Source organism: Artibeus jamaicensis, unplaced genomic scaffold (genome assembly GCF_021234435.1).
Source record: "Artibeus jamaicensis isolate MK-2021 breed Jamaican fruit bat unplaced genomic scaffold, CSHL_Jam_final contig_233, whole genome shotgun sequence".
Taxonomy (NCBI): domain Eukaryota; kingdom Metazoa; phylum Chordata; class Mammalia; order Chiroptera; family Phyllostomidae; genus Artibeus; species Artibeus jamaicensis.
This window is the reverse complement of record NW_026521486.1, coordinates 37,284,557-37,302,228: the sequence shown is the minus strand read 5'-3', so window position 1 is coordinate 37,302,228 and position 17,672 is coordinate 37,284,557. Positions and strand designations below refer to the sequence as shown.

Genomic DNA, 17,672 nt, shown 5'->3' with positions numbered 1-17,672 from the left:
TGACTGTCTTTATAGTCTTTCTACTCCGTCCAGTCCCATCAAACTTAATACCTACCAGCTGCTCCACCACACCCCACACGTAATCTGCCCTGCTCTGTTCACGCTTGGTGGCCGGCTCCTTGGAAACACAGTCTGTATGTTAAGAAAGCGCCTTTTAATCTCTGGCCCTGCCCAGCCTGTGGGTATACTGGAAAGACCATGTCCACATAGAATTATGTGGCTATGGAGGAAAATTGTGTTTATGCAACTTACTAGCCGAGAGGCTTCTGACGGGTTACTTAGCCTCTCTATGCGATTGTCCCTTTCTCAGTATAGCGGTGATGATAGTAATATCAACCAACATGTTAAGGAATTAAATATCAGAAAGTGTCTTTGCTCACAGTAACTACTTAACAATAGCCCTCATTTCCCTCTTAACGCACAGTCACTAGACTGATTGAAGTATGTTAAATAAAGCAGTAAATATGTACAGACCCAGTTTTCTAGTTTCTAACTCTAGTTATTTCAGGCTTTCTTTGTGTTTAAAAATTTTATTTATTTAATTATTTTTAGGCAGATGAGAAGGGAGGGGCAAAGAGAGGGAGAAAAGCATCGCTGTACAGTTGCCTCGACTGGGAATTGAACCAGCTGGCCCTCTGGTTCGCAGGCCGGTGCTCAATCCACTGAGCCAGACCAGCCAGGTGCAAAAGCCCTTTTCAGCTACACTGGCTCCCCTAAGAGAAGTGACCTTGGCCTTAACAACATGGAAAGCACCAGCCCCAAAGCCCTATCTTTCCTGTCCGTTACATGCATTTAAAAAAAGTAAACACACTGTGGATTGAGCATGGGCCTGTGCAGCAAAGGGTCACCGGTTTGACTGCCAGTCAGGGCACATGCCTGGGTTGTGGTCAGGTCCCCAGTAGGGGACACATGAGAGGCAACCACACATTGATGTTTCTCTCCCACTCTTTCTCCTTTCTGTCCCCTCTCTCTAAAAATAAATAAATATTAAAAACAAACATCACCCACCCCCAGCCAGAACCGCCTGAACTATGATCAGCTAATGCAATAAAACAGGTTTCATTCATTCAGCGAATATTTGAGTTCCTACGGTCTGCTGGCAGTGGAGAGCAAGAAGGAGCCAGGCACCCTCCCTTCCCTTGAGAAACTTCCTGTCTAATGGAGAACACAAATAAGCATCCAGATATTTTTAACAAACATGGGGCCCTAAGCCTGAGGGATTCTAGGGCAGAACTCTGATGTCTGAAGCAGAGGTGAAGTCGTCTTTAGGAACAGAACCGGATACACCAAGGCAGGTAGAATGAGACAGAGGAGCAATTACTTCGGCGTGACTGGAGCGCAAATGGAGGGGAGGACCGAGAGGGCGCAGTTGAGCGGGTGTCCTGAACAGAACATTCTGAGTTAATAAATGGTGGGTACGCCTCCTCCCCCATTTTACAAAAATACCTAAGCTCCTAACTGCATTCAAAATGCATTCTGCTGAGATAAAATACAATTTCCTTCCTAGTTCTGTTTGGCTGCATATTTATTTAAGTGATCATTCTCCTTGGAGAGCAGTAAATGACAGAAACATAAATTTTGGACAAGTGTCAATGACAGCTGGATCATAAATCATGTAGCAATTAGCTGCCTTTACGGGCTGACACACATACAGTGGCTGAGTGTGGGGAATGCGCAATACATGAGAATAAATCCAGACCTGCTCTGGAAGGTGAGTTTACTCCTCTTTGAAATCCAGGGATGTCGAGTGTCCCGACACAGTCTGGGGGGGAGGAGGCTGTATGACGGACCCGGAGAGCCCTCCCACTGCAGGTGAACAGAGCGTTTATTTCTCACCCCTTTTTTTCTGGTGCACCCTCAGAAACGTCTGTGCTGGCTCAAACGGTGCTACAGTCTATTAGGTGCCGAGGGGTCCGCTGACGTCAGCACCTTATTTACCAAGACACAGCTGTCCAAGGAGGCAAGCAGCCCACGGACAAACAAACCAGTTCCACCCTAGATGTGCCCCGGGGCACAGGACATCGACTTGTGTCTTTTCTCTGCTGCTCCTGACAGACTGGACTGGGAGAGGTGTCTTCTCACCAATTAAGCAAATCACGATTTATTAGCAACTTTAAGGAACCTCCAGGTCTTTAAAATGACTTCCAGTCCTCTTTGTCCTGGATATTTTTAATGACAGGTAAAAATATCTATTCTCAGAGTATGTGAGATAAAAATGTTTGCCCTGAGGGGACTGAACTCTTGATTTAGTTAAATCTTCTTTCTAAAGAGTATATCTTAAATGGAAATACAGTGTTGTATGAAATTACAGTCTGACGAATTCACTGTGAAATAGTCTATTTTTCTCTGCTGTAATACTTTTTTATACAGAGTTAAAATACAACAAATAAAGAGGTAAACTTAGTAAATGGAGGGAAGAACAAAGAAGCAGAAAACAGATACTTATTCTGAGACTGAGGTCATGTGCTAAGAACGAGGTGGTTGGCAAGGCCACAGAAAAGCTAGATAATATTTCTCCTGCACAACGGGAAAGCGAGGGAAGTATTTCTTGGCTGAAGAGGTCGAGAGACTGACTCCTCCTGCCAGATCTGGGAGGAATTCCTGCTCTCTATTAGTTTTTCTTTACTAACCCTTTAATTATCTGCTGTTAAACACCCCTAACACTGAAATAATTGCTTGTGTTTGTCAATTTATCATCATAACTATAAGATGGGCATTATTACTGACCTCATTTTACAAATGAAGGAACTGAAGCTCAGAGAGGCCAAGGAACTTGCTCAGCATCACACAGCTAGAGAGTTGCAGAGCCTAAAGGTGAACGCTTGTCAGTCCGACTTTAAAACCTGTCTTATGAACTTTTAAACCACGTGGTAAATTTTCTTCAGTGACAATGCGGAGTTCACTAAGAAGTGAGATATCAGTTCTATGTAAAGTATCCCTGAGTACTGAGTTCAACCCTAAACTATTTAACAAGATCTGGGGATGGGGGGAATAGCAGGGCCTGGGGCGCTAAAGCGAACACCACTTCAAAGCACTTTGTTTCAGGGGTGCTTCCCATTGTTACCTCACTAATGAATGACCACCACCAGTCAAAGGGAACAGCAATCTGCCCCCCCCCCCCGCCCCTAGTTTGCCCCAACTTACTCCATGGAATCAATGATTTTTTTTGGCTCCACAGGGCATGGATAGATGACTTCGTCGATGTGTGTCAGGTTACAGTTTGAAAAGGCAGTGGAGATATGTATGAAGGCTTCCAGCTTCGGCATCTGACTGGCCATGAGCAAGAGCTTCTGGGTGGCAGTGACATTGAGCTGCACAGCATGTCTGGAGAAAATTAAGCAGAAGGAAATACAGCTAGTCCATACCATGCTTCGTGGTTTCAAAGTCAGGGTCAAGCATGCCTAGAATCACGACTATAACTTAAAACACTGCTCTGAAGTTCCAGCCTTGTAATTAGGAAAATAAAATTGAAAAGTACAAATGTGCTAAAGGTGGTCACAAACCCAATGTCAGATTATATCATTGTATATTTAGAAAGCAAACAGAAGCAGGTAAAATGAAATCTGGGATAGACAATAAGGCAATTCAGTAAGGTGTCCATTCCTAAAAGTTATGCAAAAAAAAAAAAAATCACTAGTTTTCTTGTACAGAAACAACCACGAAAAAATAGAAGAGAGGCACACATTTAAAATCCAACATTTAAAAATATATTAAATTAATAATAAATGAATAGACTCTATATTTTAAAAATGATAAAACTTGGTGACTTCCGCCAAGATGGAGGCATAGGTGGATGTACCGTGCCTTCTCATTCAACCAAGTTTAGAGATAACTAAATATTAGCAACAGAAAACACAGCCAGAACACGGAAAATTGAACTTTTTGGAAGTCCGTTAACAAATTCTTCAGCCTGACCGGTAAGGGGCGAAACCAGCGGCTGGTGAAGCGGCGTTGCACAGGAGGACTCGGTCAGACGCACTCAGGCCCGTGGGAATCCAGGCGCAGGGTTGGACCTAGTGAGCGACCGAGGGAGTGACCAGGCGAGCGACGCGGAGGAGACAGCGGGGCAGCGGGGCTGCGTGTTGACTGTGGTCGCGCATTTGTGCGCGGGTGGACAGGCGAGGGAGTGGGAGGTTGGACCGGGGCCGGAGGGTCTGCAGCAAGTGGCAATGGAGGGCGCCGCCATTTCCCTGCTCTGACCCCACCTCCACATACAGCGTCATAACCCAGCGACTCTGAGCGGCCCGGCCCAGGTGAACCACCTAAGGCGCTGCTCCTCACCCAGCTGTGAGAAACAGCAGAGGGGGCCGCCATTTCCCCGCTCTGATATTGCCCCCACATGCAGCGTCACAACCCAGCGACCTGGGAGTCCAAGGCGCCGTTTCTCACACTTAAAGGGCCAGAACAGACCAAAAATGTCGCAAGTTCTCAAAGTCCCTGAGCCCATAGACCTAAGCGATGAAGAAAGAGCAAAACTCTCAGACGCACAGTTTAAAACATTGGTCATCAGGATCCTCACAGAACTGGTTGATTATAGCCACAAATTAGAGAAACATATGAAGGGGAAACTAATTGAAATGAATGGAATTGCACAGGGCACCAATAGCAATGAAAAGGAAACTGGGACTCAAATCAATGGAGTGGACCAGAAGAAAGCAAATAATGGCCAAACAGAAAAGAGTCAAGAAGCAAGAATTCAAAGAAATGAGGAGAGTCTTAGGAACCTCCAGGACATCTTTAAACGTTCCAACATCTGAATTATAGGGGTACCAGAAGGGGGAAAGGCACAGCCACCAGTGGAAAACTTATTTGAACAAATAATAAAGGAGAATTTCCCCAATCTGGCAAAGGGAAATAGACTTCCAGGAAATCCAGGAAGCTCAGAGAGTACCAAAGAAGTTGGACCCAAGAAGGAACACACCAAGGCACATCATCATTACATTAGCCAAGATTAAAATGAAGGAGAGAATCCTAGAAGCAGCAAGAGATAAGGGGACAGTCACCTACAAAGGAGTCCCCATCAGACTGTCAGCTGATTTCTCAAAAGAGACCTTACAGGCAAGAAGGGGCTGGAAAGAAGTATTCCAAGTCATGAAATCCAAAGACCTATATCCAAGATTACTCTATCCAGCAAAACTTTCATTTAGAATGGAAGGACAGATAAAGTGCTTCTCAGATAAGATCAAATTCAAGGACTTCATCATCACCAAGCCCTTATTATATGAAATGTTAAAGGGACTTATCGAAGAAAAAGAAGATAAAAAATATGAACAGTGAAAGGACAGCAAACTCACAGTTATTAACAACCACACCTAAAACAAAAGCAAACTAAAAGGACAGCTAGATCAAGAGCGGAACCATAGAAGTGAAGATCTCATGGAGGGTTAGCAACAGGGGAGTGGAAGGAGGAGAAGGGGGGAGAAGGTACAGAAAATAAGTAGCATAGACGGTACGTATAAAATAGATAGGGGGAGGGCAAGAATAGTATGGGAAATATAGAATCTAAAGAACTTGAGACACATGGTCATAAACTAAAGGGGGGGTAATGGTGGGGATGGGGGGGTAGGGTGGAGGGGAATGAAGGGGGGAATAGAACAACTGTAACAGCATAATCAATAAAAAAATTTAAAAAAAAGATAAAACTTCATTAAGGTCATGACAAAAAAAATGAGTAATTGGAAAGACATAATGTTCTTAGATAGGAAGAATGAATTCTTTCAGTATGTTAAAGATTTTCTAAGTGGATCTACATGTTCAATGTAATCCCAATCAAATTTCCAGCCCTTTTAAAAACTTGGTAAAATTACTGTAAGTTTAATCAGGAAGTATAAGCAAGTGAGAATAGTCAAGAAAATCCTATTTGCAAAGAATGATGTGTGCATACTAGCCTAATAAAATAAAATTACAGTAATTAAGGTATTATGATGTTGACAGAGAAAGTTTAATTAATGAAACTAAATAGTTAAAAATGGGGATTTAATGTTTCCTTTGAAATAAAGAGCAAAAATAAATCATTTAATGTTTCAGAAATAACCATCTGTTAGGAATCAATAAAAAAGCTTACTCTATTTTCATGTCTATATCAGTCTTCTTTTTATAGAACATTCCCCACTATTCATTCCTGTTTATAGCTAAATAAACTTTAAATGGGTCAAAGGTTGACATATGAAAATAAAACAAACACTAGAAGAGTTTTCAAGTAATTTCACAACTAGTAAAAACAAGGTTGATAACATGATGAACTGTTAAAATACTTGAAACCTTATGAAAATAAAAAAACAAAGAATTGCCGAATCTTTCAAGAAATCTTAAAATTTATAAGAAAAAAAATGCCACAAAATAAATATAGGCAAAAACCATGAATAGATACTTCACAAAAGTGTAAAGTGCCAACCAGCATTTAAACATCTTTAACCTCTCTGATTGTCAAAGAAATAAAAAATCAAAACATACACTGTCATTTCCATGGTCATACTGAAAACATTAAAGAGAATTGAAGAATCGTAACACGGTGTTGTTGTGGGTGCCAGAAAGGAGCATTCATACGCATCGGGACAGGGTAAACTGAGATACCACCTCTTTGGAGAGCAAGTGAGCCTTATGTGACAACATACAAACTGTTCATAATGGAGTGTATTTGATTCACATCTAACAATTCTATTTCCGGGAATTTATCCAAAGGGAAGCACACAAAGGTATTAAAAAAACCAACAACGTGTGCACAGAGATGTTCACTGCAGTTATTTAGAATAGTGGAAACTTAGAAAAATCTAAAAACTATCCCCCAGCACGGAACTGGTTGAGCATATTACATTGTGTACAGTGGAGTATCATGCAGTCACAACCAAATGGAATAGAACACTCACTGCCAGTGAGAGGTAAAAATGCAACTGAGCAGTTGGCAAAGCGTTCTCAGCATGATGCCTCTGTTTGTAAATTTAAACATAGTTCTGTTTTATTATGGATGCGTAAAGAAAAATTAGAATGGATAGTCTCCACAATATTAAATGCTTATCCCTGGAATGTGGTTTCTTAGAGAAGTTTTACTCCTTTGTATTTTTTTTCTCATTGAGAATATCTTTAAAAAAAAACAGAAGCCATAAAGAGACTTACACACGTGTCCTTACACACACACACACACACACACACACACAAGCCATGAAAGGGAAGCGGGAACGGACCTGAGAGTGTCGTTGAAGCGCACGGTGGCGGCGCAGTGGAAGACAACGTTGGTGCAGGACAGCAGCTCCTGCGTGTCCTCCTTGCTGATGGCCAAGTCGCTGTGGTTGAGGTCTGCGTAAATAGCTCTGATCTTCTCGTTCACGTTCGGACACACTTCTCTGACTTTTTCAAACAGCTAAAATATAAATATAAATCAATACACAGAGATCACCATCACCACCATGTTGTTCTTGTTCTCACTGATTTGTTTCATTTCCGTTCTCAATAACTGGTTTTAGTTGTCACACAGAGCATTTTGCTTAAGTCCTTGCAATTCAAAGCCAGTTCAGTATAATTTCTGTTCCTCTTAATTTGATAAACATTTTTAAATCAATGAATTGCTATCTATTTACCTTTTGAGAGAGGAAGAGAAGGAGAGAAACATCCATGTGCAAGAAAAACAGCAGTTACTTGCCTCTCGCACGCCCCCAGCTGGGGACCTGGCCGCAACTCAGGCATGTGCTTTGATCAGGAATCAAGCTGATGATATTTTGGTTCACGGGCTGGTGTCTGATTCAGAGCCACACCAGCCACAGCTTGGTAAGCATTTGAAAAAGTTCCAATAGCCAGTAAAAAGTGTATTTTGAACTTTCCTAGAGAGTGGAGTGATGGTCAGTTAAATATATCCCGCCCCATCCCCTTTCTCCCTATAAGGCAACTTTGTGGTTATACATGGCGATTGTTACCATTTTGTGCTGGAAAATATTGTTTTCACTGCAAAACTACCAGCCTTTCACACTGCCTTTATAGATGAGTAGTCTTTACAAAGTCTCATGAGGACAAATTCAAAACAATTTGTTTAACTGGACGGATTAACAAGATGTTCTAGTAACACAAACATAATGAGAAACAAATTAAGCAAATTTATAATGGGTAAAACAAATACAACTTTTATCTCATCTCTTTCTAATATAAATGGCAGTTACCGCCTGGTAAGAGAATTACATGAGTTCATGTACTTTTTATGAAATTGTAATTGATTTAAAAAAAATCTAATTTATAAAGAAAAAAGGCAAGAACACTAGCAGCTTTAGCTTTTATTACAATTATTCGTGTGGATTGAAGTATCTATTTTCACCTCCACACAGAAGTTCTTAGATTAAATCAATATCTTGTTTTGTCAGGAAACACAATTTTAATAAAATGATCTCTGTTCCAACCTCTTTTGATAAAATAGGATTTTACTGAACTACTGGTATGATACGTTAACAGTGAGAAAAGTAAGTCTAAATGTTTAGAAAGGTTAAGAACAGAGGACAATAAATCTGTGGTTTTAATCATAATACAGCAGCAGAGACAAGTTCTCTTCTGCACTCTAACCCCAAAAACACGTTTCATCTGCTCCTTGATCCTTAGTAGCAGCCACCTTGTCTTCATTAGAAATCTACCCCACGCCTTTTTATTGGGGAACAAGTAGTGGATCTCAGGTAGTCAGAGAAATCATGTCTCATGTGCATTGGGCAAGACTATATTCCCTGATTTCAAACTATATCATTAAACTATAGTAATTAAAACAGTATGGTATTGGCATAAAAACAGAGACATAGATCAATGAAACACAATAGAGAGTCCAGAAGTAAATTCATTCATAAATGGTAAAAAAAAAGTTACAACTAAGTTACCAAGAATATACAAAGGGGGAAAAGATAGTTTCTTTAAAAAATTATATTAGAGTTCCAGTTAAGATGGCGGCATAGGTAGAGATGCTTCACTTCCGTGCACAACCAAAAGAAAGATAACAAGCAATCTAAAAAACAGTAAACAAGCAGAACTGCCAGAAAACCAAACTACATGAACTCCAACAACCAAGGAGTTAAAGAAACATTCACCCAGACCAGTAGGAGGACAGAGATGGGCAGCTGGGCAGGCAGAGAGGACAAGCTGCGGCAGATGGTGCAGGTGAAGTGGGGCTGGTTGAGAGGACTTGCGTCAAGGTCAGGGACCACGTGGGCAAGGCAGGGATGGCTGAACAGGAAACTAAAGACTCAAAGCTAGCCGTAAGCTACTGCAGGGGGTGCCACGGTGGGAGAAACTCCCAGTCTCACAAGAGAGTCTCACAAGAGAGTTCGTTGGAAAGTGAGGCAAGAGCAGAGCAAGCAAGGGGCTTTGTCCCCCTCTGACCCCTCCCCCACAAATGGTGCCACAACACAGCAAAGAGGGTTGCCCTGCCCTGGAGAATACCTAAGGTCCTGCCCCCTTACAACATAACAGGTGCGTCGAGACAAAGTAATATGGCCCAAATGAAAGAACAGATCAAAACTCCAGAAAAAAAGCTAAGCAATGAGAAGATAGCCAACCTATCAAAGGCAGAGTTCAAAACACTGGTAATCAAGATGCTCACAAAATTAATTGAGCTTGGCTGCAAAATGAAGGAAGAAATGAAGGCTACCAAAAGTGAAATAATGCAAAATATTCAGGGAACCAACAACGAAGGGAAGAAAGCCAGGACTCAAATCAACAATTTGGAACTAAAGGAAGAAATAAACACCCAACCAGAACAGAATGAAGAAACAATTCAAAAAAAAATGAGGAAAAGCTTAGGAACTTCTGGGACCATTATAAGCACTATAACATCCAAATTATAGGGGTGTCAGGAGGAGAAGAACAAGAGCAAGAAGTTGAACACTTACTTTAACAAATAATAAGGAAAAACTTCCCCTATCTGATGAAGAAAATAGACTGCCAGGAAGTCCAGGAAGCCCAGAGAGTCCCAAAGAAATTGGACCCAAAGTGGAACACACCAAGGCACATCATCAATAAGTTACCCAAGATTAAAGATAAGGAGAAAAATTTAAAAGCAGCAAAAGGAAAGGAGAGAGTTACCTACAAAGGAGTACCCATAAGACTGTAAGCTGATTCCTCAAAAGACATAGGCAAGAAGTGACTGGAAAGAAGTATTTGAAGTCATGAGAGGCAAGGACCTACATCCAAGATTGCTCTGTCCAGCAAAGCTATCATTTAGAATGGAAGGGCAGGTAAAGTGCTTCCCAGATAAGGTCAAATTCAAGGAGTTTATCATTACCAAACCCTTGTTATATGAAATGTCAAAGGGATTTATCTAAGAAAAAGAAGATAAAAAACTATAAACAGTAAAATGACAACTCACAACTATCAACTACTGAACCTAAAAAACAAAAACAAAAACTAAGCAAACAAGTAGAACAAGAACAGAACCAAAGAAATGGAGTACATTCAGAGAGTTTTCAGTGGGGAGAGGGAGGAGAAGAATAAGGGGGCAGGTACAGGGAATAAGAAGCATAACTGGTAGGCATAAAATAGACAGGGAGAGGTTAAAAGTAGTATAGGAAATGGAGAAGCCAAAGAAGGTATATGTACGAACCACGGACATGAACTAAGGGGGGCAGAATGCAGGAGGGCAGGGGGGTACAGGGAAGAAAGGGAATAAAAAGAAGAAAAAATGGGAAAACTGAAATAGCATAATCAATAACATACACTAAAAAATAAAATGTAAAGAACACAGATTGAGTTGGGGAAATTGGACAGCTACATGCAAAAGAATGAAACTGTAACATTCTCGGGCGCCATGCTCCAACGTTAGCTCATAATGGATTAAAGAGTTGAACGTGATACTTGAAATCATAACACTCCTAGAGGAAAACATAGGTGGTTGTCTCCTTGACATAGGTCTTGGCAACGATTTTTTTAAGCCAAAAGCAAGAGCAACAAAGAAAAAAAGGTAAGTGGGACTACATCATAGTGAAAAGCCTCTGCACAACAAAGGAAACCAGCAACAAAAATTAAAAAGCAACCGACTGAACGGGAGAGAATATTCACAATCGTGTATCTGAAAAGGGGTTAATATCCAAAATAGATAAAGTTTTATATATAATTCAATAGGAAAACATCTGACATTGTTTCAAAGATAACATACACATGGCCAACAGACACATGAAAACTGCAATGAGATGTCACTTTGCACCTGCTTCATGGCTGTCATCAAACAGATCAGAAATGACAAGTGTGCGGAGGGTGTGGGGAAAGGGGACCCTTGTGCACCTGCACCGCTGCGGGAACGTAAACTGGGGCAGCCACTGGAGGAAACAGCATGGAGTCTCCTCAAGAAATTCAAAACAGACCTATCATGTGACCCAGCAATTCCACTTCTGGGTATTTATCTGAAGGAAACAAAAACACTAACTCAAAAAGATATATGCACCCTTATGTTCATTGCAGCATTATTTTTAGTAGCCGTGATATGGAAACAACCTAGATGTCCACTGATAGGTGAATGAATTAAAAAATTGTGTGTATATGTGTGTGTATATTATCTATAATTCTGCCATGAAAAAGAATAAAATTTTGTCATTTGCGACAACACAGATGGACTTCGAGGACATTGTTAGTAAAATAAGTCAGACAGAGAATGACAACTATTGTGTAATCTCTCTTACATGTGTGATCTCTAAAAAAAAAGCAAGCTGATGATACAAAGACCAGATTGGTGATTACTGACAGAGGTGGGGGCTGGGGGTTGGGAGGGAAATGGGAGAGAGTGGAGATTCATTAAAAGATCAGTCAAACTACCAATCCTGTGAAGTGGGTATTATCATTTTCATTTTAAAGTTTAGAGAGCCAAGCCATACAGAATTTAGGTTCTGGCACAAGCTCTCATGACCGATAAGGGGCATAAACTCAATTTATCCTAAAGTGTCTGCATCCCCAAGCCTGCGTTTTAGCCTAAGTACACACACAGTGTATTCCTAGGCCTACTAACTATGAAATTAGGGGTGCTTAATCAGGAGTTCATCTTTCACATTAGTCTCTAGCTGATTTTAACTGATCCCAAGACAAGAACTTCTCTCGTTGGAATGTTAACACGAATAACTAATGATGAACAAATGTCATTTCCCTTTATGACAGCCGAGGGCAGTTACAGAGTATCGATGGTTTTCAAACTGTAAGCATGAAAATTATCTGGACACTGGTTAAAAATTATTTCCTTCCTCCATCCCCAGAGATCTTGACTCGGTAGGTTCCGTATGGAACCCAGGACATTACATTCCTCAACAAGCTCCCCAGGTAGGTCTGCGGGTCCTGGTACCAAGCTTGGAGAAACATTGGCTCTGAAAATTCCGGTCCATCTTTAACGCCAGGGCTTAAATTCCCCCACCCCCCGCCCTGCCCACTGTTTTGTAAACCACTTGTTTCTTGTTCATCTCTGTGTGACAGCACCCCATTCATTGAAAGGACTCGCATTTTATTTATTACATTAAAATTAATTACTGTCAGAATACAAACAGAATCATGAATGGGAGCTTGATTCCTGAAGTTGTTTGGTTACCAGCTCTCTTGCATTGGTAGGAGGAAAGAATGCAGGGATCTACCACTCAGAGAAGACACAGAGTGTCCCCAGGGGCCTTCTGTACCAGCGGCCAACGGCAGCTAGAAAATCTCCGAGCAGAGTGGACCCGCTTCCCTTGTAATGATGACCAGATGGCAGGACAGAGGAAATGACACAAGTGGATCTTCGGTGACACACTGGCTCTCCTGAAAGTTTCTTTTGCTAATGTGGCATATTAGTTAAAGGTAAGAAAAGCTGGATGGAGTAAAAAATGAATGAAGAAAAATGTAACTTCAAAAATTTCACTGAAGGACCACCAATGAAGAACTTCCTATTATTATTTTAGATTCTAAGGGTTTATTTGATTGCTTCTCATATATTCTTCATTTAATGGCCCCAAGCTGAGACGGGAAAGAGTTGACTGACTACTTGCCATTTAGGAAAACTCAAGCTGAGGGACTGTTGTTTCTCCATTTATGAGACCGTGTTCTTGGCGGAAGCAGAGTGCTTCTGTCGTCACTGGGAGGTAACAGCTGGGAGGGGAGCCAAGCATTCTGAAGTCGTAACAAAGCTATACATGTGTACATTTTTAGTGGGAAGTTTAAGAGTGTTCCCTTGATTTGACATTATACAGGCAAGTATTTCTCGTAATTTGGTTTTAAACATGAATGACTACCTAATTTATGGCAATACTTACTTATAGCCCAGGGGCAGAGAGAAACTTTGCAAATCCTAAGTAAGAAAATTCAGCAGAATGAGAAAACCGAGAGAGAAATTATTTTGGAATCAATAAACTACTTGGGTACGACTTTTCAACTTCTGTAGCCAGACCCAAAGACTGCATTTCTACTGGAAGCAGGAATTGGGCAAGGGGTGGGGGCATGACATTTACATTGTGCTTTTGAAACAATGCACAGGTCCTGAACTTGGACTTCTACAATCCACATGACCTCACTTTAGAGGTATCCACAAAGAGTTTCAGTCACTGCTTCCTGGGAACCACTGGAGGTAATCAAATCTTTGAAAATGATGAGAATATTTAATCCTTATTCAGTTTACTGAGTCCCTCTCTTTAGTTACAACCATATTATTTAGTCCCAATAACCCACTAAAACTTGCTTTATATTTTTAAGTTGGCAAAGAGAAAGGTAACGTCTCTTAAACAAAAAGGGTAATCTTTGTGCAATATCTCGTGTCCTAATGCAAAAGAGAGCCTGCAGCACTTAGCAGAGAAATTTTAGAGTGTGGACTGAAAGCAAACCAATGGATTGTGCAAGCTACCTCTCAAACAAGAAAGGTTTGGACACAATTAAGAAAGGGTATAATCTAAATTGTGAACGATTAAATACAAATAAGTGCTTGCAAATTAGGGGAAACATACTATGATACCCAATGTAAAGATTCAAAAAAATTACAAAATATTAGGATTTGGCTAGTTCATTAATAGGTCCCACGAGACATAAAAGATTAACCCAGAAGTTTTCACTGCATTCGTACAGGACCAGTGCTGCAGGAGCACAAGGCAGTATGGTGTGCTGGTGTGCTTACCGAACTTCAACACATAGCAGGGTTGCCTGGAAAGTTGTTCAGAGAAACAAAAAACCAAACCCAGATGTCCTGACTGGGGAAATTCTGACTCCACAGTTCTGAGCTGAAGCTTGGGCATCTATCCGTGCCTTTTGCAAGCTCTCTAGTGGGTCTGAGTCACACGGAAGGGGAGGACCACAGACGTGTTGGAAAAGAGCTGTCGGGCCAATCGGAGTCAGGAATGTCAGGGTTTGGATCCGGGTTCCACCATTTGTTCGCTGTGTGACTGGGGCAAATTACTCATCTCGTGGGGCCTCAGGGCCTCGTTTGCATATTTGTCTAAAATGCTAATCACTGGACTATCTCATTATATGATCTTAGAGAACTAATGATTCAGCAGATACTCTGCTATTGTTAAAAACAATTTTGCATTTAACAAAACTTTACGTAAGCAAGCACTGATAATAAATGCTAGAGGCAGATGCAATGTTCAGTGCGTTGTCTTGTTAAAGCTTTGTTCCCACACCAAAGGACCCGTTCACGGGGAGATCTCTCGGAGAGTTGAGCACCTGGTCAGGAGCAGCGACACCCAGGAAGGTCACTCACCCAGGGGAGGCAATGCGGTGCAGTGGGGAGAGCAGGGGCTTTTCAGAGATGAAAGAAATGAACTGAAATTCTACTTTGTCGTCTCCTTGGACGGGTGCCGACTTTTTTGGATTCGTTTCTGGTCTGTTGAGGGAGCAACCGGGCATGCCACAGAGTTGTGAGGATTAAGCAGGGTGATGAAAGTCAGATGTCTCACACAGTGCCTGCCACTTAGTAAGTTCCTAATAATAGAAAGACTCCCTCTCTGCTTTCACAACGACACTCCCTTTTCCAGAGCTGCTAATCTGACAGCTGTGCGTGCGGGGTTCCATAGTGGAGTGGTCAGCGCTCTGGACTCTGACAGCTAGGCCTGCGTGTGTGTGTGTGTGTGTGTGTGTGCGTGTGTGTGTGCTGGGTCATCTCAGGGTTTGTGTTTGTACCATGGGATCCAGACACCTCTGAAAACTGGATGTATTCCAGTGTCACGTTGAATGTGTGGCTTGGTGACTTTTGGACTGAAATCAGTACAGGCGATTTAAAGCTTTAAAAAACAAAAGAACTGATACGATTGGAAACAGTTTAAAAAGAAGGAATGAAGTTGGATCTATGAAATCATGCCAATGAATTAACTAGTGAATGGTATTTTAAAGGAAAGTAAGAAATTGAGAAAATAAATCACTTCTGTTTCTGTGATCTTTAGTATATCCCCAGGACTAAATCAATTTCTTTAATTTGTTTTATTTCTTGAAACAAAGGAAATAGCCCATAGGGGAGAGGCTTAACGTGCTTCAACTAATCTGTGCTGAGTAACTGTCAAAACTGAAAACAGGACTTCCGCCAAGATGGAGGCATAGGTGGATGTGCCGTGCCTTCTCACACAACCAAGATTATAGAAAACTAAATATTAGCAACAGAAAACACAGCCAGAACACAGAAAATTGAACTTTTCGGAAGTCCATTAACAACAAATTCTTCAGCCTGACCGGTAAGGGGCGAAACCAGCGGCTGGCGGAGCGGGGTTGCACAGGAGGACTCGGCCAGACACACTCAGGCCGGCGGAATCCAGGCGCAGGGTCAGACCTAGTGAGCGACCCAGCGAGCAACCAGGCGAGCGACCGCGGGGGAGACAGCCGGGCCCGGGGCTGCGTGTTGACTGAGGTCGCGCATTTGTGCGAGGGTGGACAGGCAAGGGAGTGGGCGGTTGGACCGGCCGGCAGGTCCCCAGGCAAGCGGCAGTGGAGGGCACCGACATTTCCCTGCTCTGACCCCACCTCCACATACAGCGTCATAACCCAGCGACTCTGAGTGGCCCGGCCCAGGTGAACCACCTAAGGCACTGCTCCTCCGCACCCAGCTGTGAGAAACAGCAGAGGGGGTCGCCATTTCCCCCGCTCTGACCACGCCCCCACATACAGCGTCACAACCCAGCGACCTGGGAATCCAAGGCGCCGCTTCTTAAAGGGCCCGAACTGACCAAGAACGGTGCAAGAGGATCTCAGAGCCCCAGAAATAAATCTAAGCGATGAAGAAATAGCAAATCTGACAGACGCACAGTTTAAAACATTGGTGATCAGGATCCTCACAGAACTGGTTGATTATACCGACAAATTAGACAAATATATGAAGGCGAAACTAATTGAAATGAATGGAATTGCACAGGGCACCAATAGCAATGAAAAGGAAACTGGGACTCAAATCAATGGAGTGGACCAGAAGAAAGCAAATAATGGCCAAACAGAAAAGAGTCAAGAAGCACGAATTCAAAGAAATGAGGAGAGTCTTAGGAACCTCCAGGACATCTTTAAATGCTCCAACATCCGAATTATAGGGGTACCAGAAGGGGGAAAGGCACAGCCACCAGTGGAGAACTTATTTGAACAAATAATAAAGGAGAATTTCCCCAATCTGGCAAAGGAAATAGACTTCCAGGAAATCCAGGAAGCTCAGAGAGTACCAAAGAAGTTGGACCCAAGAAGGAACACACCAAGGCACATCATCATTACATTAGCCAAGATTAAAATGAAGGAGAGAATCCTAGAAGCAGCAAGAGACAAGGTGGCAGTCACCTACAAAGGAGTCCCCATCAGACTGTCAGCAGATTTCTCAAAAGAGACCTTACAGGCAAGAAGGGGCTGGAAAGAGGTATTCCAAATCATGAAATCCAAAGACCTACAACCAAGATTGCTCTATCCAGCAAAACTTTCATTTAAAATGGAAGGACAGATAAGGTGCTTCTCAGATAAGATCAAATTCAAGGAGTTCATCATCACCAAGCCCTTATTATATGAAATGTTAAAGGGACTTATCGAAGAAAAAGAAGTTAAAGAAACATGAACAGTGAAAGGACAACAAACTCACAGTTATTAACAACCACACCTAAAATGAAAGCAAACTAAAAGGACAGCTAGATCAGGAGTGGAAATATAGAAATGAAGATCTCAAGGAGGGTTAGCAACAGGGGAGTAGGAGGAGGAGAAGGGGGGAGAAGGTACAGAAAATGAGCAGCATAGACAGTAGATAGAAAATAGATGGGGGGGCAAGAATAGCATGGGAAATATAGAATCTAAAGGACTTGAGACACATGGTCATAAACTAAAGGGGGGGTGATGGTGGGGATGGGGGGTAGGGTGGAGGGGAATAAAGGGGGAATAGAACAACTGTAACAGCATAATCAATAAAAAAATTTAAAAAAAAAACTGAAAACAGGTTACATTCTTTTAAAAGTGTGTATTTGTTACTCAGGGGAAATTTAAATTGCTGGCAAGGTTGTAAACCCTTTAGTTGTCCCAAGTTTAGAAGCCTCTTGTTTTTTTGTGGGATAATTAGTTTCTGAGGAAAAAATTAAAAATAGTAATGGAACAAAACTGGCTTTGGAGATTTATAATATTAACTTCTGTTTCCAGGTTGCCTTTGCCTTTATACAGAGATTTAACAGAATTATTAATGACAGGCAGCTTTTACACAGGGTAGCCTGGACCAAACCTTAAAGTGGTTTCCCACCCCCTTATCAAAGAGGCTTTACAAATTAACAACCAAC

At 41.9% G+C, this 17,672-nt stretch overlaps 1 protein-coding gene across 4 annotated transcripts in view; it reads right to left on the bottom strand.

The window, feature by feature from the left end:
• Positions 1-17,672, bottom strand: part of FAR2 (fatty acyl-CoA reductase 2) — a 124,854-nt gene that overhangs the window by 24,404 nt on the left and 82,778 nt on the right. For all 4 annotated transcript variants that reach the window (XM_053661542.1, XM_037144867.2, XM_037144869.2 and 1 more), the window contains 2 exons: positions 7,182-7,357; positions 3,145-3,324 (listed from right to left, as the gene is read on the bottom strand). In XM_053661542.1, the coding sequence (XP_053517517.1) occupies positions 3,145-3,324; positions 7,182-7,357 (356 nt within the window). The remainder of the gene's footprint in view (positions 1-3,144; positions 3,325-7,181; positions 7,358-17,672) is intronic.